At 35.5% G+C, this 27,046-nt stretch overlaps 6 protein-coding genes across 6 annotated transcripts; 3 read left to right on the top strand and 3 right to left on the bottom strand.

Annotated features, from left to right (window-relative positions):
- The first annotated feature begins 1,152 nt into the window (after positions 1–1,152).
- Positions 1,153–3,032, top strand: LOC140887171 (berberine bridge enzyme-like 21). The gene has a single exon (XM_073294247.1). It carries the CDS (start codon positions 1,285–1,287, stop codon positions 2,875–2,877), a length of 1,593 nt encoding a protein of 530 aa, XP_073150348.1. The 5' UTR covers positions 1,153–1,284; the 3' UTR covers positions 2,878–3,032.
- Positions 3,033–7,053: 4,021 nt separating this feature from the next.
- LOC140887212 (tubulin beta-1 chain) lies at positions 7,054–9,602 on the top strand. Its single transcript, XM_073294313.1, has 3 exons — positions 7,054–7,576; positions 7,966–8,235; positions 8,771–9,602. The coding sequence occupies exons 1-3, from the start codon at positions 7,183–7,185 to the stop codon at positions 9,442–9,444; spliced, it is 1,338 nt and encodes a 445-aa protein (XP_073150414.1). The 5' UTR covers positions 7,054–7,182; the 3' UTR covers positions 9,445–9,602.
- A 197-nt stretch (positions 9,603–9,799) lies between these two features.
- Positions 9,800–10,542, bottom strand: LOC140890688 (putative germin-like protein 2-1). Its single transcript, XM_073298666.1, has 2 exons — positions 10,428–10,542; positions 9,800–10,335 (listed from the first exon to the last, which is right to left on the bottom strand). Exons 1-2 carry the CDS (start codon positions 10,537–10,539, stop codon positions 9,800–9,802), a joined length of 648 nt encoding a protein of 215 aa, XP_073154767.1. The 5' UTR covers positions 10,540–10,542.
- Positions 10,543–19,804: 9,262 nt separating this feature from the next.
- Positions 19,805–20,665, bottom strand: LOC140890454 (putative germin-like protein 2-1). The gene is made up of 2 exons (XM_073298242.1): positions 20,529–20,665; positions 19,805–20,427 (listed from the first exon to the last, which is right to left on the bottom strand). The coding sequence occupies exons 1-2, from the start codon at positions 20,641–20,643 to the stop codon at positions 19,892–19,894; spliced, it is 651 nt and encodes a 216-aa protein (XP_073154343.1). The 5' UTR covers positions 20,644–20,665; the 3' UTR covers positions 19,805–19,891.
- Positions 20,666–21,371: 706 nt separating this feature from the next.
- On the top strand, positions 21,372–22,168 carry LOC140886622 (putative germin-like protein 2-1). Its single transcript, XM_073293300.1, has 2 exons — positions 21,372–21,505; positions 21,583–22,168. Exon 2 carries the CDS (start codon positions 21,585–21,587, stop codon positions 22,116–22,118), a length of 534 nt encoding a protein of 177 aa, XP_073149401.1. The 5' UTR covers positions 21,372–21,505; positions 21,583–21,584; the 3' UTR covers positions 22,119–22,168.
- A 376-nt stretch (positions 22,169–22,544) lies between these two features.
- On the bottom strand, positions 22,545–25,316 carry LOC140890341 (protein POLLENLESS 3). Its single transcript, XM_073298096.1, has 5 exons — positions 24,918–25,316; positions 24,173–24,385; positions 23,955–24,103; positions 23,797–23,865; positions 22,545–23,709 (listed from the first exon to the last, which is right to left on the bottom strand). The coding sequence occupies exons 1-5, from the start codon at positions 25,125–25,127 to the stop codon at positions 22,545–22,547; spliced, it is 1,806 nt and encodes a 601-aa protein (XP_073154197.1). The 5' UTR covers positions 25,128–25,316.
- Between the last annotated feature and the right edge of the window lie 1,730 nt (positions 25,317–27,046).

Raw genomic sequence — 27,046 nt, 5'->3', positions numbered from 1 at the left:
GATCTTTATCCTTATTTGCGGACGGCTCAATTGACTAGGAACAGTTTAGAATATACAGTGACTATAAGATGTGTTTCATGATAGCCATCCCCATGTGCTACCACATCTTACATATACTATAGTATATTTAAGGTCTTTATCAAAACAACAATAGTATATCATAATATAACATTATGAAGAAAGATAAAGTCAATGTCATTATAAAAGTGTAAATTATATTAAACAAAAGATTGTTTTACATAGAGTCATAAAAGCCCTTAGCCACAAGTTGGCTAACCGGGCACCCACTCTTTCAGTCCATCCATGACAAACCATCTATGAAGTTTGAATCTAAAATAAAAGCCATTTGCGGTGTAAGAGATGCCAGAAAGACAACCATGAAACAAAGAATTGTGAATAGAATGAGAAACAAAACTATGGAACAAGTGAAACGAAATTCAGGGATTTCAATCTGAGGTTTTGGGTCTTTTACAGCATGTGAATGACATGTGATGTATTCGGTTAGTTTTAACCCACGAGTAGATGGAAGAACCAAACCGGGAACTTATGAAAAATATTTGGGACGAAAGCGGAAACGTAAAAATATTTAGGATTGAACCTATAACTTTTGGAAAACATTTGAAACGAAACTGGGAACGTAAAAACATTTAAGACTGAACCGAAAAATTTTGTAAAACATTTGGGACAAAAACGGGGAACGTAAATACATTTAGGACTAAACCGAGAATGTGTCCAAACATTTAGTATTGAATCGAGATTTTCCCCTCCCAATTGTAAATTGAGATTCCAATTCTGATAATACAATTAAATTGCGCATTTCCTCCTATTCTTTGCACAATTATTGTTAATCCGTGTAAGGAAAGAAGCTTCATGCATCACCCGCTCATAAATTCTTGCAATTTTACCAAATATAAAAAACGAAAATCTAAATCTATTTATAACGATTCTATATACGACTAATATGATTTTTTTGAACACGTATATAATTTTACATTAATCATACTTATGTGTAGAGATATGTACTATCAGATACATATTTGTATAATAACCATCGTTTAGGATCTAAAAATATATCATGTTAAAAATATATCCTATACTATAAAACTTTAACGAAAAAAAAAATCAATTAATTAAATAGTTAAATAGATTCACTAAATGTACGTGTTTTGTTGACCGGTAATCTATTAAGATATTTCAAACCTCTCAATCTGTATATATTCAACGCCCCATTTCCATTCCATTAACTTCCCAATTAACAAAACCTTTGAGACCAATTCTTCTACAATGGAGAAAACTCCATTTCTCTTCCTCTTCTTGTTCCTCAACTCCGTCGCATTTTCGACTGCGGCTTCCGTTTACGATTCGTTCGTCCAGTGTTTTTCGCAAAGCAAAATCCCAAGTTCCGAAATCTCCGGCATAATATACAGCCCCGCCAATCCATCCTTCGCCAATATTCTCGAAGATTATGTCCGGAACCGCCGCTTCAATGTCTCGACCACACCGAAACCCAACACGATCATCACTCCTAAGACGCAGTTACATGTCAGCGTCGCAGTTTTGTGCTCCAAGAAACTTGGGATACAACTCAAGATCCGCAGCGGCGGCCACGATTACGAGGGTCTCTCGTACGTGTCGGCCAAGTCCACTTTCGTGATCCTCGACATGTTCAATTTCAGGGCGATCGATGTCGACATCGCGGATGAAACCGCGTGGGTTCAGTCCGGTGCGCAGCTCGGGGAGTTGTATTATAGGATATGGGAGAAGAGCAAAGTCCACGGTTTCCCCGCCGGAGTTTGCCCGACCGTGGGCGTCGGAGGGCACATCAGCGGCGCGGGGTACGGGAACTTGCTGCGGAAGTACGGGCTGACGGTAGATCACGTGATCGACGCGCAAATAGTCGATGCCAATGGCAGAGTCCTCGACAGAGCATCCATGGGGGAGGATCTTTTCTGGGCCATCCGCGGCGGCGGAGGCGCAAGTTTTGGAGTGATCTTGGGGTACAAGATCAAACTAGTCCGTGTCCCGCCGGTCGTCACCGTTTTCAGGGTGGAAAGATTCCAGAACGACACTGCGATAGACTCTGTTTTCCAATACCAACAAATCGCAGAAAAGATGGACAACGATCTCTTCATCAGAGTGCTGCTCCAGCCAATCACCAGGAACAAAGTGAGAAGCGTTCGAGCAACGTTTATCGGTATGTTCTTGGGAGATTCAGCCCGATTGGTATCGGTCACGGGTTCCCAATTCCCTGTTTTGGGGCTGAAACAATCCGATTGCAAGGAAATGTCCTGGATTGACTCAGTCCTATACTGGACCAATTTCGACAACACCACAGCCCCCAGCGCTCTACTCAGCAGAGTCCCCGACTCAGTTAATTTCCTGAAACGCAAATCAGATTACGTGAAAACCCCGATTTCCAAATCCGGGCTCGATTCACTGTTCAAGAAAATGGTGGAAATCGGGAAAGTGGGCCTGGTTTTCAACTCATACGGCGGGAGAATGAGCGAGATCCCCGAATCAGACGCACCTTTCCCACACAGAGCAGGAAACATCTTCAAAATCCAGTATTCCGTGAACTGGAACGAAGAAGGCGAAGAAGCAGACAAGAACTACATCGATCAAAGCAGGCAACTGTACAGTTTCATGAAGCCATTCGTGTCGAATAATCCCCGAGAGGCTTACCTGAACTACAGAGACTTAGACATCGGCACCACCGACAACGGTAAAAACAGCTACAAGCAGGGAAAAGTATACGGGGAGAAATATTTCAAGAAAAACTTCGACCGATTGGTGAAAATCAAGACTCAGGTGGACCCGGACAACGTTTTCAGGAACGAACAAAGCATACCTACGCTGCCCGTTGGAGGAAGAAAGTGAATAGGCTGATTGGGTTCGTTGATTGATCGTTATTTTTGCATGCTTTTTGGGTGGAATTGATTATTATGATTGCAAAATTTATTTAAGATATAGTTTCACATGTCGCATTCAAGTACTATCTATCTATCTATTGAATGTGTGGCAGAGTTGGATTCCGCGTTTTTTTTTTAAATTTCAGCCTTCGCACGCGCTTTGTCGAATTCATATATCATAAAGAAGATGTAAACAAAATCTTATATATTCACTTAAGATTTTGACTTTGTATTGGTTTCATATATAATTAGAGTAGTCACCTTATTACAAAAGGTCGTTGTAGAAAGGACAAAAAAATATATGGAGTTAGTTGGTACTTGGTACATGTGATTAGAATATAATGGTAAAAGTACGACGAATCAACCCTATCGACAATTATGTGAATTATATGTGAGACTTTATATTGAATTTATTATGATGTTTTGATAATTGAAATTTTTTTTATTAGATTTTGTGTTATATTTGTTATACACGTATCTTTGTGCTGTAGCATGACTCTTGTGATTATTTCTTAATATATATTAGTGCAAAATGCACATGTGTTTGTATGTGCAAAATAAATGATTTTTTATATAATTTTTTTAAAACCAAAAGATAGATTGAGAGGGAGGTTTATTGAGATAGTGGATAAGAAAATGTATTTATGAAATAAAGAATTTTGACGTCCTCATAATTAGTTACTATAAGAAGCTCAACTTTTATATAATAGTATAGATAATATCCTATATACCAAACTATACCTTAAATTTTTAGTACAAAGGATAGGATAAGTAAATGATATACAATATAAGGATAAGTAAATTGATAGGATATTATATTAATTTTTTTGTATGGTTTTAAGAAGAGTGATTAAATTTATATATTAGCTTGTAATGACGAAATTAACCTTACCATAATAAATTTTATTTTTCATTGTTATTCAAGATCTTGCACATGCATAAATGCAATAATTAAATTTGGATTTTTGTAGTATTTTGTTGTTTGTATTAAATTTATCACACCAAATTAAAGGGATACATAACCTATATGTAGAAACATTTATCAGGGGCTCGTTGAGTTATCATGAGTTTTTTAAAAATATACCAAACATGAAATGAGATATGATAATTTATTAATCACTCACTTATCAAGTGTACCAAAATATGCCTTGGTGTATTTGGTATCAAATACATGATCATTCACAATCATTTACTTATTCTTTTAACGCAAACATGTCTTGAGGAATGAAATTACACTTCTACATCAATGAAAAATGAATTACCAGTTTGTTTGAGAAAAGTGCGTAAAATATCCTGTGAAATTCTAGATGATCAAATATCTCCCTCTATAATATTTTTAAGCATTTCAGTCCCTGTGTTATAATTTATTTTAGCTCACTCTCCCCAAAATTAATTTTGTCTCATAAATTTATCAATGACAAAAAAAGCCCTTAATTTAACAACAATCATTCTCATTAATCTTTAAAATACAATGATATATATTTTTATTTTATCACTTAAAAAGAGTATAAATCTCACCGATGATAAAAATTCTTTTTTTAAAATAAAAAATGTACAATAATGAAATGAATATTATGCAATAGCCGATTCATTAATTAATACTTTTAGCTAATATGTAACTAATAATTATAGATAATGTACATTTAATATATTTTATCTAAAAAGTGTTAATAGAAAGAAAAAAAATTCATTATAAATGACATCATGTCAAAGCATAATTTTTAGAAAATCTAAAAACAATGATAAAAAAAAAACAAAGAATAGATGTTTGATAAAAAAATTATTTTTCACTAAAAATATTAAAGGATAATATATGTTTATTCTATTATACCCGTAAAAGTAAATAAAAAGATGAAGTTTTTTTATTTATGGATTTTTATTTTGTACTTCAATTGTGCATTGTATAAATTAATTGCATGAACAATTGATTAACAAAATAAGTACCAAAAATAAAGATACGAGGGGTTTTATTGGGAATTTATTATCTAAAAAACATCAAGAAGTTAAATCATTACGCACATGCTTTCACAATTGTATGGGTAAAGGTCTACATGCTTGAAAAAATATAAGAAAGGGACTGAGATGCTCAAACTCATTACAGAGAGGATATTAGCTCATCATAAATTTTACAAAAGTATTTGACACAATTTTCTCGGTTTGTTGCAGCGTGTTTATTTTATTTTATTTATTTTTTGAGCAAACAATGTGCTTACTACTAATCAGTACTGCATTTTTCGATCCAACTATGTTATCTTTCAAATATTGGCTCACCCCTCAATTTTGTAACGGTGATAACATTTATCTTTTTTTGAACTAAGTATGTTAGCTGATGTTAGAAAAATGAATTTCTTTTTTTAATTATGGGAAAATAATTTTTTTTATCTATTAACTTGTTGATTTTTTCGTTTGATCATTTAACTTTTTGAATTTTAATTTTAGTACATTAATTTTTATTTTTCAATTATTTTGATTCAGCTACTGATAAATTTATGGACAAAAAAGGCTATTATCACTTGAACTATTAAAGGGTTGGATGTTATAATGGGATACTCAAAGTGAACGTTTTCGTGCCTCATGAAGTTTGTTGACAAATAATATTATGATTAAACCTTTTTTTGTTGTTGTGCGTACTGAATAAAATTTTAATTATATAATTTCGTTTGATCAAACTAGTTCAATTCGAATTACGCCTGCAGTAATTGTCTTATTGGATCGGACAAAGAGGGTTAAAGCAAGGCATTATGGGTTTTGATTTTTGACCAAACCCGTCTCATTGGCTCATTGCCACCATGTCATGTACAATTCCTTATTTTCGGATGAGACGTGTAGTATAGCTCTTGGATCAATAAGGCCGACATGAAAATATTTGGGCTCTCTCATGATCCAAGGGTTTAGCTCCACCAGATGTAGCACATTTGGTGGAGCATAATCTTAACCCTTATTTTCTGTATCAATTATTTCGTCCGTTCAAAATATAAAGATGTTTAATTTCTTTTTCATTAGTTTTAAATATGGTTCAAGTTTAATAAATAATACTATTGATATTTTATGATCTACCTACATTATCAAATATATTAATTAGTTTCAATAAGTTTTTTTTTATAAAATTATATTTAAACACTTAATAAGTAAGGATAAAATGAATTTTATTTTTTTTCAATAACGTTTTTAAGTCATGTAAAAACATGTACTATACAAACTTATACACACACAGAAAATATTTTTGTGAACGATTAAGATGTTGAAGAATTGTCGATATAAAATCATAATTATTGATACGTGTCTTTTGAAGGAGGGGAGAATTTTAATTTCCTACACTTCTAGATATAGTTTGGTTTCATAGATAGAATGTATGAGAAATGAATAAAAGTGTGATAAAAACATGATGAAATATGGATAAATAATACATAGATATGAACAATATTATGTTGTTTTATATGTTTTTTTATTTTTAGGATTATTGTGTTTATTACTATAAAATCTCTTAATTGTCCTTTTCAATTTCTACTCGTCCTCCACTAATACCATGAGTTGGAAGGGTTTTTCATCAAACCCGCGTATAATGTCATACCGGGCTATAAGATGACTCGGGTTAACAAAGAAATGAAAGAAACATGAGATGAGTAAAAATTTTGAATCATCCCACTTTCATTCAATGTACCAAACGGTACTCTAGTGTATTCATACGAGATGGATCATCATACGAGATGGATCATCTCATTGTCAGTAAAAAAAAATATGTATACTGATAGACCCCATATTTTCTGTTCAACTAAAAAAGACCAGGATTTTTTCTTTAGGTGTAGCCATAAAATCTCTCACGATGAGTATTAATATGAATTATTTGTATTCAACACCCTTACACTTAATGAATTTGATACTCATTTCTCTTTGTAAAATTTATAACGTACAAAAGAGATTAATGTAAAAATAAAATGTACTTGAATACAAATTAGGTACATACATTAATATTACCAATCAAATAATAATAAAAATAAAAATAATAATGTTTTTTTTTCCTGTCTTTTCCCAATTTAGGATTCGAAAATTTAGACACATGGCGTATAGATATTGGCTGAGCTCTCCCTGCCGATGTTTCCCTCCAATCCCCCTCAATTGCCTCCTTTCCACTGCTTCCCCAAACCACAACGTGAAGTTGAACAAGCACCATATCTAACTCACAAAAAAAGCAAAGAAAGATCAAAGAATCACCGGATTTCCCCGGAAGCAGCAACGAAAACCCAGAAGGAAAAGCAAAAGAAAATCCAAGAAAATGAGAGAAATCCTCCACATACAAGGCGGGCAATGTGGGAACCAGATCGGCGCCAAATTCTGGGAAGTTATCTGTGGCGAGCACGGCATCGACACCACCGGAAAGATCGGTGGTTCTGATCATCTCCAGGTTGAAAGAATCAACGTTTACTACAATGAAGCCAGTGGCGGGAGGTACGTCCCCCGCGCCGTCCTCATGGACCTCGAGCCTGGTACCATGGATTCCATCAGATCCAGCTCGTTCGGACAGATATTCCGGCCAGATAATTTTGTTTTCGGGCAGTCTGGTGCTGGGAATAATTGGGCCAAGGGGCATTACACGGAGGGAGCAGAATTGATTGATTCCGTGCTTGATGTTGTGCGCAAGGAGGCCGAGAATTGTGACTGCATGCAAGGTTGTTAAACTTTGTATTTATTTTGCTCTTTTTGGTTTTGTTTATCCATTATTATCTGAATTTTATTTTCTAAGATCTAGCTCCGGGAAGAAACGTTGGATTTTGATCTTTTAACGTATTTATCTCATGTTTGTTTGGATTCATTTTCATCAATGTGGACATGTATATATTACAAATCTTTCAGTATCTGCATTCCTCCCATGTAGTATCACCTTTTTGTTTTATAATATCAAGTCCATTCTTACCTTTCATTTCTTGATGTCTGTGAATGATAATGCATTTGGTTGCTGAGGCATTGTCCAGAAATTTAGAAAAAATATGGTAAAATATGTCATGTTATGTCTTTATCCCACTCTTTTGATGCTCATATATTGTGTTTTATCTAACAGGATTTCAAGTCTGTCATTCTTTGGGTGGAGGCACTGGATCTGGTATGGGAACCCTTCTCATATCCAAGATCAGAGAGGAGTATCCTGACCGCATGATGCTGACATTCTCAGTTTTTCCTTCTCCGAAGGTGTCTGATACGGTTGTTGAACCGTACAATGCTACCCTCTCTGTTCATCAACTCGTGGAGAATGCCGATGAGTGTATGGTCTTGGATAATGAAGCTCTGTACGATATATGTTTCCGCACTCTCAAGCTTGCCACTCCTTCATGTATGTTCATTTCATTTTACTCATCTTTGTAGCTAATGACTAATGGCAAAGGGAAAAGAGAACCATAAGAGGATTTAACCTCTACTTCCTCTTAAAATTTCTTATACACATCTATATTTTTCCTTAACCGAAAGTGTGAGAACTGAAAAACGAGATTTCGCCTTCCTTATGGTTTAGAAATTTTTAGACTTTCTAATAGGATCAAGTGCTCGCTGTTGTACCAACGTACAAAGGCAAGTTCTCAATATATAGTCGAAATCGATGTTGTGTTCACGTGTTGTAGATGGTGCAATTATTAAAAGGTGGATTGATGAATAGCAGCAATTGTTGTCTCTTATATATCAAAACCTATTGCTTGCGGTTTAAAAAAATTGAGTTGCATCATTACTCTTAGCTGTAACTATTGGTACAAAGGCAAACATCGATCCCACACCTCCTTTATTTAGTTTCTGGCTGCGCCAGTTAATGAAATCATTTGTGAAAGTCATAGTACACATTTCTAAGCAATGTTTTTCTTGTTTTTGCTGCATGTCAGTTGGCGACCTCAACCACCTGATCTCTGGTACCATGAGTGGTGTCACTTGTTGTCTCCGGTTCCCTGGACAGCTGAACTCTGACCTTAGAAAGCTTGCAGTGAATCTTATCCCCTTTCCACGCCTTCATTTTTTCATGGTTGGATTTGCACCCCTTACCTCCCGAGGTTCCCAGCAGTACCAAGCACTCTCGGTACCTGAACTGACTCAGCAGATGTGGGATGCCAAGAACATGATGTGTGCTGCTGACCCACGCCATGGTCGATACTTGACGGTCTCTGCCATGTTCCGTGGCAAGATGAGCACCAAAGAAGTGGACGAACAGATGATCAATCTCCAAAACAAGAATTCCTCCTACTTTGTCGAGTGGATCCCAAATAATGTCAAGTCCAGTGTCTGTGACATCCCGCCTAAGGGCCTGACAATGGCGTCCACTTTTATTGGAAACTCAACTTCGATTCAGGAGATGTTCAGGCGTGTGAGCGAGCAATTCACTGCTATGTTCAGGCGTAAAGCTTTCTTGCATTGGTACACCGGTGAAGGGATGGATGAAATGGAGTTCACTGAGGCCGAGAGTAACATGAACGATCTCGTGGCTGAGTATCAGCAGTACCAGGACGCTACTGCCGAAGAAGATGAATACGAGGAGGAGGATCACGAGGACCTCGCTGCTTGAAATTCTTACAATGCCTCTTATGGTTTAGATTTGCCTATTCTATTACTCCAGGATTTAAAATTGAGAGATGCCCTGCACTTGAATTTCTTTTGCTAGCTTTTCGTTTCATGTTTCTTGAATCAAGGTTGTCAATTAGTTCTTCTGTAGATTTCATTGGATTAAGAATTTCACCATTTGTGACTTGCAATATGTTTGGTTGATTAGTCTGAGATTTGTGTGAAGTACAAAATACTATTGAAAAATCAACGTAAGCAAACAACAAAGATTTAAATTCAACAAAAAACAACGGTGGTTTCTGTGATACAGACACCAACATTATTTGTCACTGCAGAAGAGAAGTCCACAAGCAAGGTATCTAAAATTTTGATTGTATCCAATCAATAGTTTTAGTATCGGTCTGGAATGACTTTGCCAGAAGATCATTTGCAATGGCTGGGTTCGAACCAAAGACTGCATTCGCGATAGTGATAACTCCCGGGTTTTGGCTGCTCAAAGCTACGATGGCAACTGCATTACCATATCCAGTATTCCTTTGAAAGTGTACCAGATTCACAGGGAAAACAAACACATCACCCTTCTGAAGAACTTTGGTGATCAGGCGATTTTCGGGGTTCGATGTTGTGAACCCCACCTCAAGACTACCTTCAATCACAGTCAGAATCTCAGTGGCTCTAGGGTGCGTGTGCGGGGGGTTGACTCCCCCCGGAGCAAAATCGATACGTGCCAGGGAGATTCCGAACGTGTTGAGGCCTGGAATTTGGGCCACGTTCACGGGCGTAACTTTTGATCCGACGGGGTTTGAAGTGCTTCCAGGCATGTGCAAGCCGGCGAAGAAGAAATCGGTTGCCTGTGCAGCCTTGGGATCCTTGCATGCAAACCCATTCACCATAACTGCAAAAACAAAAAGTCAATAATATAATTCAAACAAAATTTTCAAAGTATAATATGACATGATTAGAATTTAGAACATAATTAATTAGTACCAGGGCCAGTGGGATCGGCAACACAGAAATCTTGAAGAGGGCTCGGGTCTGATGCTAATGCCAGTGAACAAGTTGCAATCAGTAAACCGAGCACGACCAAATGAAAAGCCATGTTAATTTGTTTTGAAGAAGAAAATATCTTTGCTTATTGTGGGAGAAAAAGCAAGTATATATATAGATCAGTGCTATATATATCTCCCATGTTAAATTGAAATTTATAGAGCAATCTGATGAGATAATGCCGATTTTTGCCGTCTACTTAAATATAATTTGTTCATCCATGCAGTACTGAAGGTTGAAAAGGTCTTGGTGGCCAAATGAATATACCTGGCGGCCTCTTATCCAAAGAAACTATATATATATTTATGTTGAAACCAAGATTAAGTTAGTCCGAGGAAGAAAATTATAATTATAATACTAGGTTGCCGACCCTTGATCAAATCATCAAGATCTCTCAAATATGGGAAAAAGGTATATCCATTTGTTGTTATAACAATCCTTTTGTTTTGTTTTGTTTTTTTTTTTTTGAAAAAGAAGAAGTGGTCATGAGAGTTTATTGTAAATTATTTAATTTGATGTTGCATCGTAGGGCTGGGATACCGAACCAAAATACCGACTTTTTGTGATACCGTACCGAAATTTTTTCGATATATAGACTTTTTTTTTTGGTATATCAAATTTTTTTTCGATATCTATACGGTATGAGTATGAATTTTTTCTATACAAAAATTTCGGAATTTCGATATCGATATCGATATAATTTTTTTCATACAAATATTTTTTATACGGTATACCGAAAACTCACCCCTAGATGCATGTTGATTTAGTAATGTACTAGTTAAGATGAAAACTTGAAGTTTACAAGTGATCTGCTGCACAACAAAATGTTCATTTGTTCCACCAACAACTTTATCAATTTTTTTATCCAAAACTTTTTATTCTATTTTTTTTAAAAAAATCAAACTGATAAAAAAAATCGAGCTTAATTAATTACTGATGTAGCCAAATAAAGTAGTTACCTGAATTAAGTATATTCAGGGGATTAGTGGAGTGTCATTACCAAGTTTACAGTTGTAGCACTTGCGAAAATTTCAAAGTGAAGTAGTGGATCGTCAACTGCGTTATGAATTATCGTTAAAGGCGTGCGCCACAAATAACTGTTAGAGGCATAGAGAAGTGTCCAACAAAAACCCTTCGATACTCAAGTCAGCACTAGCTAGAATAAAACCCGAGCAAATGAAGGAAATCTTAAAGTGCAAAACGAGAGCTTACCTTGAAATGAGAGGATGAGTACAATTCATAAGCTTATTGATGGGCTTGGATGAATGGGCCCTTTTATTAAGACTTAGATCCTACATGGACTTGACTCTTAGCGGACAATAGTAGTGGACTAATTTATTAAAATTGGGTTATACCCATCAATTACCATCTTGTCTAGTTCGACCCGAGCAATAATATATGTTATACTTAAAAAATTATAAAATCCATCACACTGCATTGCCACCAAAATAACCAAAACAAGATAATTTATATACCACAGTTCTAATAAAATCTAACAAGTTAGATCATGAACAAAAACGTACACAACTTCAAAAAATAATTGGAAGTCCAATCAAATAAAATGTGAAATAGCAACATCTTGAAAGAAATCATGAAGCTTTTGATAATTCAATCAAATATTAAAATAAAAAATTCCAATATCGATCGCAAGAAATGAATCTTTAATAATATTTAAAACCCTAACTCCCAAGGACTAAATTTAATTTATGGTCGTTATATCATTTCCATTTACAAAAACCAAATCGAACGCGAACCGAAATTTGAAAAATTAAAAACCAAAATCAAAGTGACAACTGATTATATAGTCGGTTTCTTCCGATTATATCCGAATTAGTATGAATATCCTTATTAGCTCACTAGCTTGATTGATCAGCTCTTGCTTTCAGATTTATTACATGGTCTATATTAACGTGTAAAATAGATCATTGGTAGTTCTTTAATTTGTTCATCGTAAATTAATCATTTTTTCTTTAGTTTTAGCATCAGTTGTATTAATTCTTCTAACTAAATATGCGACGAATATTTAGATTATGAATGGACACAAATTGTTAGGGTGCTAACCTTCATGTTTTTTCCTCGTTGGTTTTAAAAATAAAATTGAATGATTATTAAATATTAGTACTTGGGAATTTGTCATAACGGAAGTTAAATTAACCTTCAGTTGAACCAGCTGCATGTATTATTTGGTTAATTTACATCAGTATTGTAATTTTCAAAAGAAGTGTTTTGTTATATTAAGTTGTTTAGCTAACTAAATTAGCAATGAGCCGTTAGCCCAATGGTTAAGGGTGAGGCTATGAGACAATTGATCTCAGGTTAGTTTTCTTAATTTATTTAATTAGATTTAAGTAATTTTTTTGTCCGAGATCAGGGGCGGACCCATGTAGGGTGAGGGGCTCAAATTTTTCTATATATTAATAGTATTTATATTATTTATTTAATAAAATAAATATGATGCATGTCATTTTTAAGGTATATTGATGTATTATATTCTAAAAAAAATATGTTTAACAACTCATCAAATAATTGTATAATGAATTATTATGAATTGATGATAATGCTATAACTTTTCTGGTCGTCTTTTAGTTGATATAAAATGCACATTTATGATTGTTTTATGAATTATATCCAATATCAGAGCAGATTTTTATTTCTATCCAAATTAAAATTTTCTAAGCTCTTTATTTTTATGTGTTGTTTTTATCTTTTTATTTTTAAAATTGTTCACGAGGATATTAACAAAGTGAACAAAATTTAATGTATAAAAAATAAGAAAAAAGTTAGGTCACCCAAGCGACCACCCGGGCGGAACACCACTATCCTTAATTTCGCCCCCTGAACAAAATTTATGGGTCCGCCTTTGTTCGAGATAAGCAAGTCTTGGGTCAATACTCAAATCTCGTCAGTTGTGCGGGTTCATTACATTTAAAATAACTATGATTTAAAATAGATTGTTCGTTCCACCGTGCCATCAGGCCTGGACCTGTTATATAACAAATGAGGCAAGTGCCTCAGGCCCAAAAAAATTGGGGGCACCAAAATCTTTTAAAAAAAAAAATCAATATGATAGTTCATGAGCCCATTTTAAATAAGCCCATAAATAATAGTTGATAAGCCCTCTCTTAATTTCTTTCGAAAGAAAAAAAAGCTCTATCTTAGTTAGTTAATTTAAACGTGATAATTAAGAAGAAAATGAATCGGCAGATTCATCATCACCGTGAGGAAGAATAAATCTGCAGAGTGCAGATTGAACAAAATTTCACATTCAAATATTCGAGCGAGGCGAGAGAAAACAGAGCAATTGAGGTAAGAAAAATATTTTCTCCTTCCACCGCTCAAGCATATTTAGATTTTGGTTTTTCAGAATACTGAATTCCTTCTTTTTGATGTTTGCTTGTGTGACTCATCAGTTATCACTCGTGATAAATTTTTTTTCTAAACTTACTTTATTTGGAAGAAATCTAGTTTAGAATTATCATTGGATTGGTTAAATACTTTTGGAATGAACTCTTTCTAGCTACCAGAAACTTTTTTTCAAATTTTCCAAATTGAAGTTGATCAAAACTTATCTTCGATCATCTATGTTGCAAGAAAAACTAAATGTGTTAGCTATGTTATCTATCGAGAAAAAAATTGTTGAGAAAGTTGATTATGCAAATTTAATTAATACTTTCGCTTCAAAACTAGTTATATTCAAGTAACTATATACTGGTTCGGAACATGAATTTTATATTTTGTTTGGATCTTTTTTGTTTTTTAGTATTTGCTTATAACATATAGTTTTTGATGATTTATTTTTTTTAAATTTTATTTCTAGAATTCATGTTACAAATACTATTATTTTTATATGAATATTAAACTTTGAGGCACCATTTTTTGTGCTCGCCTGAGGCCTCAAAATCTCAAGTCCAGCACTGCGTGCCATAAATATAAATCATTCAACTTTATATAATCATCTTGTTTTTAATAAAAAAAATTTGTTAATCTTTAATATTTTGTGTACACGTCGTTTACCACGATTGCTGGTATAGTATGCAAGAAACAAGGGGTTTTTTTTATTTTTAGTGTAAATTAAATAATAAATTTCAAAAATAATGTAAAATTAAAAAAAATTTACAAATACTGTAAAACTCCAAATCTGACAGCGGACTTTCATTCCACGTACGCATCGTCCTCCGCCACGGGGCGCGGACGCTGCCTATTTGGCAGCGTCCGCGCCTCGTGGCAGGGGATGCTGCCTTGTTGGCAGCATCCTCCGCCACAGGGCGCGGACGCTGCCTAGTTGGCAGCAGCGTCCGCGCCCCGTGGCGGAGGACGCTGCTGCCAACTAGGCACCGTCCTCCGCCACGGGCGCAGACGCTGCCTAGTTGGCCCGTTAATTAAATAAAACGCGTATTTAACGCATAATAAATTTTTAAATATATTATATAACGCGTATTCAACGCGTAATAAATTTTTAAATATTAATTATAACGCGTAAAGAATAATTCTACGCGTAATTGTATTACTATATATATATGTTCACAAATGTTATTCGGATATCACTCATACAAATATTAAACTCTTTAAAATTTTCTCTTTCCTTTTATCCGTTTTTCATTTTTATTTCAAAAAAATATATCGAGAATGGAAAACATTGATATATTTTTATATTTTGGTGGTCATATTATTGTGGATAGTGGATCGATTGTGTATAGTATTCCTTATACTAGACCGATGCGAGTTCTACGTACCATTACTTTGTCCGAGTTGGTTGAAGCTGTGCATCAAATATTGAGGATTGATCCAACTACTTTTACCCTCAAATTGTCAACGAAATATTCTTTTATGGAAAATTCATCTTGGCATGAAATTCAAGTCAATCTTGTCGATGACAACGCTTTAGAGTTTATGATGCAATCTCCCAATATACGTATATTGCATTTGTACGTGGAAGCAAACCAAATTGACCATCACGTTGGTCATGTCGACCAAGAATCGGATATTTTACACGTCACCGAAGGAATGGACAACATATATCTTTATCCTGAAAGTGGATCGTGGGATCAATATATCGCCGGCACATCAGAACCTGATCCTGCAAGTTGGCCGGAAAGTACACGTATTTGGGAACAAAATTATGGTGAAGCAAATTGGAATTCAGAAATTCAAAACTTTGTGCCACGTGTTGATGATCCTAGGAGTGAAAACGAAGATGTCCAGATAAGCGATACAGAGCCAGAGATGTCATACGGGGAGTCTGAGGAAGAAGATGATGACGATGTTGAAGATGTGAATGATGATGTACATGTGAATATCCATGCAAATACTGATGAGGGAACATCATCTCGTCCACCACCTCGTCAGAAATTACAGAGGCAAGATGTTCCTTTCTTTTCTACCACTTCTGATATGCCATCTTTTTTTAATACATATTTTGGAGAAGAGATTCCTGATTCTATTGGCGTACCTCATGACATGCGGACAAGATACTATAATGAGGAGAGAGGAGAACTATGTGTAAACATGGTTTTCAAGGATAAAAAAGATCTGATTGCATCTGTGAAGGATTATTCGGTCAGAGTTTCTAGGCGTGAATATCTTGTTGTTGAGAGCACACGCATTTTGTGGAAAATTCAATGCAAAAATGATTCTTCCACCGTCAGATGTCGTTGGGGTCTTCGCGCATCTTTCAAGGAGAAAACAGGTTATTGGAAAATAACCCGATATGGTGGGCCTCATACATGTATATCAACCAACGTCGGCATAGATCATCACAACTTGAATAGTGATATGGTTGCACATACACTATTGGGAATTGTACGATGTGATCCTTCGTACGAGATTAAATATATAATAGAGAGTGTGAAAGATAAATATGGATATCAAATCTCGTATACGAAGGCGTGGCGGAGTCTGAAACGTGCAGTGGAAATTGTTTATGGAACTTGGGAGAGCTCTGTTCAATTACTGCCAAAATATATGCGTGCTCTTTGCAAATACAATATTGGAACAATTGTCGACTGGAAGCATCTCAGAAACAATGAAGAAATAAAAACATTGAACTATTGTTTTTGGGCATTCAAGCCGTGTACTAATGGATTTCGACACTGTCGAAAAATCATTAGTGTCGACGGTACACATTTGTACACAAAGTACAAACACAAAATGTTGATCGCTGTCACTCTCGATGCTAACAATCAAGTTCTACCATTGGATTTTGCAATTGTCGATGAAGAAACGTCTGATTCCTGGAAGTGGTTTTTGGAAAATGTTGGACGACATGTTGTATGTGGCGAAAATGGTGTGTGTCTAATATCTGATAGGCACAAGGGAATCGTGCGAGCCGTTGAAGATCTACCCTATTTCAAACCTCCACAAGGTGTGCATCGTTTTTGTTTGCGGCACGTGTGCTCAAATTTTAATTCCAGGTTCAAAGATGTGCATTTGAAAGATTTGTGCTGGGAAGCAGGTAGTCAACATCAAATTTGTAAATTTGATGCAACAATGGAGGCAATTAAGAACAAAAATATTTTGGCACACAGATATTTGGATGGAATATCAAAGGAAAAATGGAGTATGGCCCATGACGGAGGTTGGCGTCGTGGAGTGATGACGACCAACATGTCCGAGTGCTTAAACAGTGTGTTAAAGGGAGCTCGTAGACTGCCTATATCTGCAATAGTACACTTGACCCTTCTGAGATGTGTCCAATACTTCATTGAACGTGTGACAAAGGGTCAACGTATGGTTCAAGAAAATCAATTGTGGTCGGATTATGCACGGCGAAAGTATGAGGAATGGGCAAAGAAATCTAGTGAACATCGTGTTGTTAAATATGATGTACGATCACAAACTGCTCAGGTTGCAACTGGAGGAAGGCCAAGTCGCGGCCAACACATGCAAGTGGTGAGAATATCAACAACAGATTGTTCATGTGGTAAATGGACAATTTTCGGCATCCCGTGTTCTCATGCTATTTGCACCGCTAAATGGCACTCGTTAGATCCCACGACACTTGTGCAGTCATGGTACAATATATCGGAGTACCTCGCAACGTATGAAGGAAGATTTGAACCTCTTGCAGATGAAAGATATTGGGATCGTCCTACCTTTGAGTTGCAACACAACCCAGTTAGACGTGAAAAAAGAAGAGCAGGTAGGGATACAACGACTCGACTAAGAAACGAGATGGACATGCCGATAGCGAGAGAAAGACAACAACGAAGAACTAACAGGTATAAACTTTGAAAATTTAATTTGTTCCTAAAAATATGTATTGTAATATATTTTAATTTGTATATGTTTTTTTTTTCAGGAGTATCAGATGAACGTGGACAATTGATTGCTTGACGAAAAATGCTACACAACGGGTATATTTTACGACATCTATTTCTGGACTATTATCATCGATATGTGCAGCCATGCAATGCTCATATAAAGCGGTCATCGATAAGTGACCACCTTTGAAATGCGACGTCAGTGGCGTAAATCCCAATAAATCCAAACATATATGCTGCCACTCTTCAACTTTGCGTGAAACATCTATACCAATTACAGGCTCACCATCAATAGGTAGACCCCAAATAATGGAAATTTCCTGTAAAGTGATGGTTGCTTCACCACATCTAAAATGAAAGGTATGTGTTTCACGTCGCCATCGTTCAACCAAAGCAGTAATTAAATGATTATCATATTGCCGAGATCCACACAACAAAACACCATAAAACCCCATATTATTTAAATATGCAATCACACGACTGTGCAGACCATGCTCATTAAATAACTGCCAAATCAAATTATCGGATCGTTTGACTCGAACTATGTCATCAATTGTTATTGTGGAAACTTCTGACGACATATGTGTGGATTGTAAATATAGCACACTGGAATCTATTGGCCCTCGATTTGTTGTCATCCTGACAAATATACTAACAATTATATAATGCAAACCAATAAACACATATTATAAAATTACATGGTTTACAAAACATAAAAATAAAATAAAATAAAATATAATAAATTTTAATATATGCATATAACAATATATGTCTATATATTGCACATTTTTAATATAATAACGATAACAATAAATTATATATATATATATATAAATAATATATATATATATATACATACATATATTATATACATATATACGTACATATATTATATATATATATATATTATATATATATATACATACGTAATATTATATAGTATATCAATAATACAATAATATCACCACATGCATATATATCTAATATAATAACAACCACAATAATAAAGTTTATATATATATTTTTTAGTATTTTAATATATATATATATATATATATAATTCTATATTTATATATATTATAAGATTAAAATAATAATAATAACAACACTTAACGTAACATAACTATTTTTATTATTAATACATTTAATTTTTATTATATTAATATAATATATTTAATTAAAAAAATAAGAAATTTGAAATATATACTAAAACAGATTATTAAAATAAACTCAAAAAATCAAAATAATGCTTAAAAAAATTCTGAAAAATAATGCATACCTTCAAATGGTTTTTTTAGTACCTGCGACCAACAATTAAACATATTTCAATTATAGTAACTCAATTAAACCAAAACACCCAAATTAAAAAATCATAATCTCGAATTTACCTTAATTTTGAAATAGAGCTCCAACCAACCAAAATATCTTCTTGCTAGTTTGAACAACGATAGGCGGTGATGGAAGATGTGAAAATGCTCCGCCTGTGGTCGGACGATGTTTTCAATACGGCGAAGAAAACTCAAAAAATTGGTGTAAAAAAAAACCTCTCGTTGTAAGGATTCCGAAACTACTCTCGGATTTGTAATTGGAGGAACGATTTGGAGAAATCTAATGTTAAAGAAACAAAAAATTGAAGGAGAGAAGAAGGAGAGAAAAACCGATGATTTATGCAGAAACTAATGAATAATTGAGCATAATAATGGAGCGGATGCTGCGTGGCGTGGGGTTGTGCCACGCACGCAGCATCCGCTGCCACGTGTAGCGGATGCTGCCAATGTGGCAGCATCCGCTACTAGTGGCAGCGGATGCTGCGTGCGTGGCACAACCCCACGCCACGACGCAGCATCCGCTCCAAATGTTGGCGGATGGTGCCAACGTGTACTGAATATCCGCTGTCAGATTTGGAGTTTTACGATATTTGTAAAATTTTTTTAATTTTACATTATTTTTGAAATTTATTTTTTAATTTACACTAAAAATAAAAAAAACCCAAGAAACAAGTGGATGCAAAAATATAATTATAATAACTTGATAAATGAATCAAACTTAGCGCGAACACTGACACGATCTTTCAAAATAATGAATTCAAAGAATTAAAACAGAGAAAATAGGAGGGAGATGAAGAAATCATCCATGGTTCTTTATTCAGAACTTGGACTGAATCCAATCCACCGTTTTCGTATCGACCTGGAATGATTTCGCAAGAAGATCGTCGGCAATAGCAGGCTTGGATCCGAAAACCGCGTTGCCGATGGTGATAACCCCTGGATTCTGGCTACTGAGGCCTACAATGGCAACCGCATTGCCATATCCAACGTTTCTTTCGAAGTGAACGAGACCTTTCGGGAACACGAACACGTCTCCTTTCTGTAGCACTTTCCGGATGAGATTGTTTTCCGGGTTCGAAGTCACGAATCCCACCTCCAGACTCCCTTCGATGACTGTCAGAATCTCGGTCGCTCGAGGGTGAGTGTGCGGTGCGTTGATCCCCCACGGCGCGAAATCGACGCGAGCCAAGGAAATTCCAAGAGTGTTCAGGCCTGGGATTTGAGCCACGGTGACTGGTGTCACTTTTGACCCCACGGGATTCGAAGTGTTGCCTGGTAAATGGAGGCCGGAGAAGAAGAAATCGCTTGCTTCGACCATTTTCGAGTCCTTGCATACAAAACCATTCACCAGCGCTGCATATACAATTTTTTTGTATTAGCACAAGATACATAAAAACATGCAGAAAAATGAACAAATTAATATTCCAACTTTTTTTGGTTCAAGGTTCTCCTACCAGGGCTGCTCGGATCAGCGACGCAGAAATCCTGAAGAGGGCTCGGATCAGATGCGAAAGCAATGGAACAGGTGGCGACTAAGAGCACAAACAACACGAAATCGGAGGCCGCCATTTTTCTTTTTGCTGTAGAAGATGAGAAGTACTTGTTTTTGTTTGAGGTGCAGAGGCTGTAGTATTCAGGGGTGCTTTTATAGATGAAGCAAGTTAGTGGATAACCGCAGGTGTTGCCGTCCTGTATCACAAATGAACAAAAGGACTCTTGTCACATACTTCACAATCTACCGCGTTGAAATGGTAAAAGCTGCTTATGAATTTGCATATTAATCATCGATTGAATAAAGAATGTTTGATTCCACTTTAATTTAAATAAAATCAGTGACTTTGTTTTATGTTATTCATTCAATTAGATTGATTTTCAGAAGTACTGATAAGTTGTATAATCTTTTACTTGTACATGGACAACTGTGTGGCTTACTGGCCTACACCACCTTCATCGTTACAAAGGGCGACGCAACCATACAAGCCGGCCGGCCCATGCCTGATATACGCTGTGGTCAATGGAATAGCCGAATAGGCCGTATCTGTCAAAGTTACAGCAATCCGGCAACAAACGGACGATATAGAGCGCGTAATATAATTTGTTGACCCTTTCAAAGCCGTCTGTGTGTTATTCAAAAAACAATGTAGCCATAACTAATTTATTGATCTTTCCACAATGTACGTGCTAATTCTGATAGCCGGCATCTTATTGGCTCCAAATACTATAAAAACCAGCTGAACCTTACTCTCGTTTCCCATCTCATTTTACAGTTTCGTTCAGCATTAGTTATTTCTTGGCATTCTCAACTCTCTCTAGATAAAACATGGCCCCTCGTTTCGTGTGCTCGGTTTGCTGATTGCGACTTGTTCACTGGCATTAGCATCAGACCCCAGCCCTCTTCAAGATTTCTGTGTTGCTGATCCCACTGGCCCTGGTAATATATATACTATACTTGGAAAGTTTTGGTGGGAATTATTGTTTATTGACTTTTTAGTTTTTGCATGGTGGCAGTTATGGTGAATGGGTTTGCATGCAAGGATCCCAAGGCCGCACAGGCAACTGATTTCTTCTTCGCCGGCTTGCAAATGCCGGGAAACACTTCTAACCCCGTAGGATCAAAAGTGACCCCCGTAAACGTAGCCCAAATTCCAGGACTCAACACTCTCGGTATCTCCCTGGCACGTATCGATTTCGTTCCATGGGGGATCAACCCTCCACATACGCACCCTAGAGCCACTGAGATTCTGACAGTGATTGAAGGCAGTCTTGAGGTGGGATTCATAACATCTAACCCCGAAAATCGCCTGATCACCAAAGTTCTTCAAAAGGGTGATGTGTTTGTTTTCCCGGTGAATCTGGTCCACTTTCAAAGGAATACTGGATATGGCAATGCAGTTGCCATCGTAGCTTTAAGCAGCCAAAACCCTGGAGTTATCACTATTGCAAATGCAGTATTCGGTTCGAAACCAGCTATTGCCAATGATCTTCTGGCCAAGTCATTCCAGACCGATACCAAAACTATTGATTGGATACAATCCAAGTTCTAGGACCATGGCAATTGCTGAAAAACGACGGATTCTCTGTAGTCCTCCTTATTTCCAACTTCTTGTCTCTCTGGCTTTACATTTTTCTTATATTTCGAGTTGATTTCATTTTCTCCAAATGGTTTGTTCATTTGTTTTTCCTGTTTCTTGATTAAAAATTAAATATTCAGGCTTCTTGTTGGCACAGCAGCTTTTTATGGTGACAATCAATAGATGAGACATGACAAGTTCTGTTTTAATATTTACCTTTAAACGATTAATGCCACAGAAGAAAACTTCCACGATCATATATTTGGAAAAAAAAAATTGAAAAATATCATACAAATGATGGCAGAGTAATACATTGTAAATGAATTCGGTACATAAAGATATTCACAGAAAAAACCAAGAACATTAGGAACATGTAACCTTTTCCTTGAATCGATTAAGTCATTTTCCTGGACTTTCAGGAACATGCGTAATATCCCGGAAAACCGGCAGCCTGTTCCTTTGATTCATAGACTTTGTAGAAGATAAATCGTCTGAGGGAACTGTACCTTTGCCTTCAAAGGTTAAAATTTTCAATGGCAATGGCGAAGCACAACGATTTGTATTATGATACTTGTCAAAAGTACACAACGGTAATTTCTCCGGTTGCATAAAATTTCCGCATCCAAGTTCAATAGATCCCTTCGTGGAGATGGGAGTTTGTGGAACCAAGTTAGAATTCATGTTTTCGTCATTAAGTCCTTCATTCACTGAATCCACAGACATCTTGCCTAGAGTTTGGTAAGATGACAAAGATTCTGGAAAATAGTTGCATGAATCTGTCTTTGATGAATCTATTTTCCAACTTTTCAAGGCTTGCTCTTCTTCTTCAACCATATCAGCCCAGCTTTTCTTGCGTTCACATGTTAAATTGTGGGGTTTTTTGCAACTAGTCAGGATTTCCTCAGATTTCGAGTTTTCCACTTCGTTAACACAAACTCTGTCAACAATTTCTTCAGCATCAGGTTTCAGCTGGAAATTCTTCGGTCTTTCTTCATTATACTTAAGTGCCAGCTCAGTTACAGTTTCTGTTTCAGCTTCAGTAGATTGTTCGAAGAAAGACAATTTTCGACAGAAGCCTCCATTATTAGCCTTTGCATTTCTTTGATGATTTCCATTATTGGAGGACAACGAACATCTTCTCGGCTGTGTGAATGGAACTTTTGGAATTTTTCCATTGTAGAATGGAGAACCATACACCGGTCTCAACACGCAATCTGCTTCTTCTCGGCTCACATTGTACCCACGGTGGTTCGATTTCCAGTCAAAATCAGACCTTTTTTCATAGGGGAATTCAGTAAATGCACCTAGATTCATATTCTTCAAGGACAAACAGATGTCCGTTCGTTTCACAGGTTCAAGAATACCCTGTGCCTCCAACTCAACCAACATTTGGGAGGCACGTTCATAGGACCTCGCAAAGGATTCATCCATAGGTCCCCCACAGTCAGATGAAATTCCTGTGGCTTGCAGCAAAAATTTGGCTTCTGTTAACTTGTTCATGCACATCAAACACATTGCTAAGTTGCACTGCTTGTTCTTATCCGGTTCAATAGACAGTGCTTTTCTGCATCAAAACACATTGATGCATGAGACTTAAGTTATTTAAAACAATCAGTATTTAGCATAATGAACTCCAGATTTACAAAAACACCTGTAATGTTCTTCTGCGGACTTGAAATCTTTCAGCTGCATGTAAGCCCAAGCCAAATTCCCCAACAATCTTCAGGTAAATTTTAAAAGCAAATAAGTTAATCAGGCTTATGTCTAAAAAATTTCCATCCATTTATAATAAGTAATGTGGATATGTACCTAGAGTAGTCTTTTTCAACTGTGATCTGAAATTTCTTTCCTTGAGATCTTGCCATCTTCGTCCTCTGCCCACCAAAAGCTGTCCCATCTTCTAGTTGCTTAACTTTTAGTTTAAGCATTTCAATCTCTTCCTCAATCCTGCCAGATTTCTGCATTAACCATAAAAAATCTTAAAGAATCAGCTTGCCAAATTGTAGTTATCTCAAAATCTTTATTACCTTGTAGAGTTCAACCAGTATGTTGTCAAGAGATTCTTGAGATTCAAGAGGACATAGATGACGAAACGACTTAATGGCCTCAACAGCCTCATCTGACCGATCTAACTGTTTCATTACAACTGCCATGTCTTTCAGAGCACTATCAACTCGATCGCCAGAATTTATAGCAGCCCAAAACATGGAAACAGCCCTGCTTGGGTCCTTGTCTACCAGCTGTTTTTTAGCATGGAATCAGCAGACAAATTTTTTGTAATAATTCAATACTATAAGTCAAGTAAACGGTTTCGGGCTTTCAAGGATTCTCGCATTATAGTCATCATAAAATCGCAACTTCTTTTTGAGTAAATTTTCAGAACAGTTTTGACAGCAACCTAGCCTGCCAAAATAATACAATAGAACAGGATGCTTCTATAGAATTTGAATCTAATCTTATTTTCCTTTGCAATTATATCCTTTGGATATGAAAGTCCATAGAAGCAAGATACATGCTTCGACAATAAAATCCACGTATTTTCGCCAATATCGATTTCCTAACGATTAATCAGATGATTCATTTTCATTATCCTAGATCCTAGAAGAAACAAGAAAAAAAACAAAATCCTTACATCCCAGAAAAAAATATGAAGCATCAATTAAATTCGAACAATGTAAATAAAACCATATAACACAAGCGCGTACATTTTCAAAGCAAAAACAAAAGAGAATCAATTCAAGAAACAGAAAAATGCCATCAATCAACGGTCACCTGGACATGCTTGGCTCTACCGTACGGAGAGTCACCGGAAGGAACTTTGTGAACGACATGAAAAAGGGGCGACCTTCTCGGCTTCTTCTCCGATCCCAGCATCACCGGAGAACTCCGGCTGGTCTTCCATGTTGGCGGCGGAGTCGAGAATCCTCTGGGTTGAGAACTGTAGTAACTGTTGTACTGATCAACACTACTGTTACTCGGCATACCCTTCTCAGAAGATAATCAAGTGATGGATCAAAAAAACAAATCCCCTTCTCTCGTTAAATTTTCTGACCCTTGTCCTTAATTTCCAAGAAAATCCTATCAATGGCCTTAGAAATCAGCCAAGAAACAAGTTTCTTCAAATAAAATGATCGAGAATATGAAGAGACGGGAATGTACACAAAGATGGAGCATGAGAAAAAAACGAGTGAGTGCACGAAATTAGAGAGGGGAGATTCGATAACAGTGATGGGGAAAGTGAATTGCACGTTGAAATTGGGAGTCTAAAGTGAGGCGGAGAATTATCATCACGCTTGAGGGGAGTAGCCGTTATATAAGTATCCGTTGGGAAAGGCGGCGTCTTTACTCTTATTATTATTATTATTATTATTATTATTATTATTATTATTATTATTATTATTATTATTATTATTATTATTATTATTATTATTATTATTCCCCAAAAAATAGAAATTAATCTATAATCTTCTATCTCCTCTTTCATGGTTTTTTTCCTAATAATTCAAAGATAAAAGGAATATTAATTCCTCGGATGGACGTGTTTTATGCTCGTTGCAATTCGTTTTTTTAATGAAAAACAAAAAATATGAAAAATTATATGATTAAATTTAAAAAATACAAAAATTATGTTTATGTAAATAAATATTCATCAAAATAAATGTGACATTTTCACAATTAAATAACTATAAACTGACAAAAAATGAGAAACGTCATGTCAATATATTAAAAAGTCTTACCTATTCTATATCTAAAAAGAAAAAAAAAAGAAAAAAAAAAGGTTGACCACGAAAGAGACTCCATTTCGCATGAGTTAGAGGCCCATTGGCTCATGCGGAGGGTAATCGAGGGATGTGCACGAGCGGCAGAGACCTGAAGGAGGGAGCACATGGCCCAACCCCCAGAGCATACTCCCACAATATTTCAGCAGGGACTGTATTAGCATGACATGATCACCCAAAAATTGCAATTATAACCCTTATTTTGCATTTATTTACTATTATTTATTTCATTAAAAAACATTTTAAAAAATGAGAACTATTGTGGGATAATTAACTTTGCCCACTTTTAAAAAAAATAAAATGATGGTTTTGTGGGAAAATTATAAAATTATTTTAAACACAATACTACACATAATAAAATATTAAAATTTTAAGATTGACAAATATTTAATTATTGATGAGATATATTCATTCAGCCTTGAGAATAATATGAGGATATCAAAATCCAACGAAATAAATGAGTTTTTTTTATTAAACTCATTTCGTATAGTTTATAAAGTTTGATATCTTCTATTCTCTCCGTTCCGATTATATATGTCATTTTTTTTGTTTCAAATATACAAGCTTACACTATATTTAGTAATATTTTTTATATTTTTTTACTAATATATTTCTATTAACTATATCTTAAAAATTATACAACCAATTTTGGAATACATTAAATAAGGATAAAATGATAAATTTGTATATAATTTATTCTTCCATGATTTTCTTAATTTTCATATGAAAAAAACAGGACTATATAATCGAGGAAAGATTCTATGCTGGCAGATCGATACTATCCGGTCTGCCAGATCCAATGGCCCCGGGCCATTTTATACATTACATCATGATGATGTGTAAAATCTCGGGCCGTTGGATTGCCCTCCGGGCACTACCCCAAAGGGCAGCATAGAATTTCCCATAATCGAGATGGAGAAAATATTAAAATTTGTTTCAAAAGCTTACTAATGACAATATCTTATTTTTAAAAGTTAAGATATTTTAGTTAATATAAGACAATAAAGTTGACTAAAAACAAGGCAATAAAGTTTGAAAATATTGATATGTTTATTGTTTAGTATTATAAATATTTTTTTTATCAGAATTACATTGATAATTTAATATTATGAATATATATAC

This window comes from Henckelia pumila, chromosome 3, assembly GCF_033568475.1.
Source record: "Henckelia pumila isolate YLH828 chromosome 3, ASM3356847v2, whole genome shotgun sequence".
In the NCBI taxonomy this organism is placed as follows: Eukaryota; Viridiplantae; Streptophyta; class Magnoliopsida; order Lamiales; family Gesneriaceae; genus Henckelia; species Henckelia pumila.
The sequence above is the reverse complement of the archived record's forward strand: the minus strand, read 5'-3'. Positions and strand labels throughout refer to the sequence as shown.

Excerpts from the sequence above, each read along its gene's own strand:
- LOC140887171 (XM_073294247.1), top strand. The coding sequence starts at position 1,285 with ATGGAGAAAACTCCATTTCTCTTCCTCTTCTTGTTCCTCAACTCCGTC.
- LOC140887212 (XM_073294313.1), top strand. The coding sequence starts at position 7,183 with ATGAGAGAAATCCTCCACATACAAGGCGGGCAATGTGGGAACCAGATC. Across the intron at positions 7,577-7,965 it reads GAATTGTGACTGCATGCAAG|GATTTCAAGTCTGTCATTCT; the intron begins GTTGTTAAACTT and ends TTTATCTAACAG. Across the intron at positions 8,236-8,770 it reads CAAGCTTGCCACTCCTTCAT|TTGGCGACCTCAACCACCTG; the intron begins GTATGTTCATTT and ends GCTGCATGTCAG.
- LOC140890688 (XM_073298666.1), bottom strand. The coding sequence starts at position 10,539 with ATGGCTTTTCATTTGGTCGTGCTCGGTTTACTGATTGCAACTTGTTCA. Across the intron at positions 10,336-10,427 it reads TGCCGATCCCACTGGCCCTG|TTATGGTGAATGGGTTTGCA; the intron begins GTACTAATTAAT and ends TTGTTTTTGCAG.
- LOC140890454 (XM_073298242.1), bottom strand. The coding sequence starts at position 20,643 with ATGGCGGCCTCCGATTTCGTGTTGTTTGTGCTCTTAGTCGCCACCTGT. Across the intron at positions 20,428-20,528 it reads CGCTGATCCGAGCAGCCCTG|CGCTGGTGAATGGTTTTGTA; the intron begins GTAGGAGAACCT and ends TTGTATATGCAG.
- LOC140886622 (XM_073293300.1), top strand. The coding sequence starts at position 21,585 with ATGGTGAATGGGTTTGCATGCAAGGATCCCAAGGCCGCACAGGCAACT.
- LOC140890341 (XM_073298096.1), bottom strand. The coding sequence starts at position 25,127 with ATGCCGAGTAACAGTAGTGTTGATCAGTACAACAGTTACTACAGTTCT. Across the intron at positions 24,104-24,172 it reads TACTGGTTGAACTCTACAAG|AAATCTGGCAGGATTGAGGA; the intron begins GTAATAAAGATT and ends TGGTTAATGCAG. Across the intron at positions 23,710-23,796 it reads TCCGCAGAAGAACATTACAG|AAAAGCACTGTCTATTGAAC; the intron begins GTGTTTTTGTAA and ends GTTTTGATGCAG.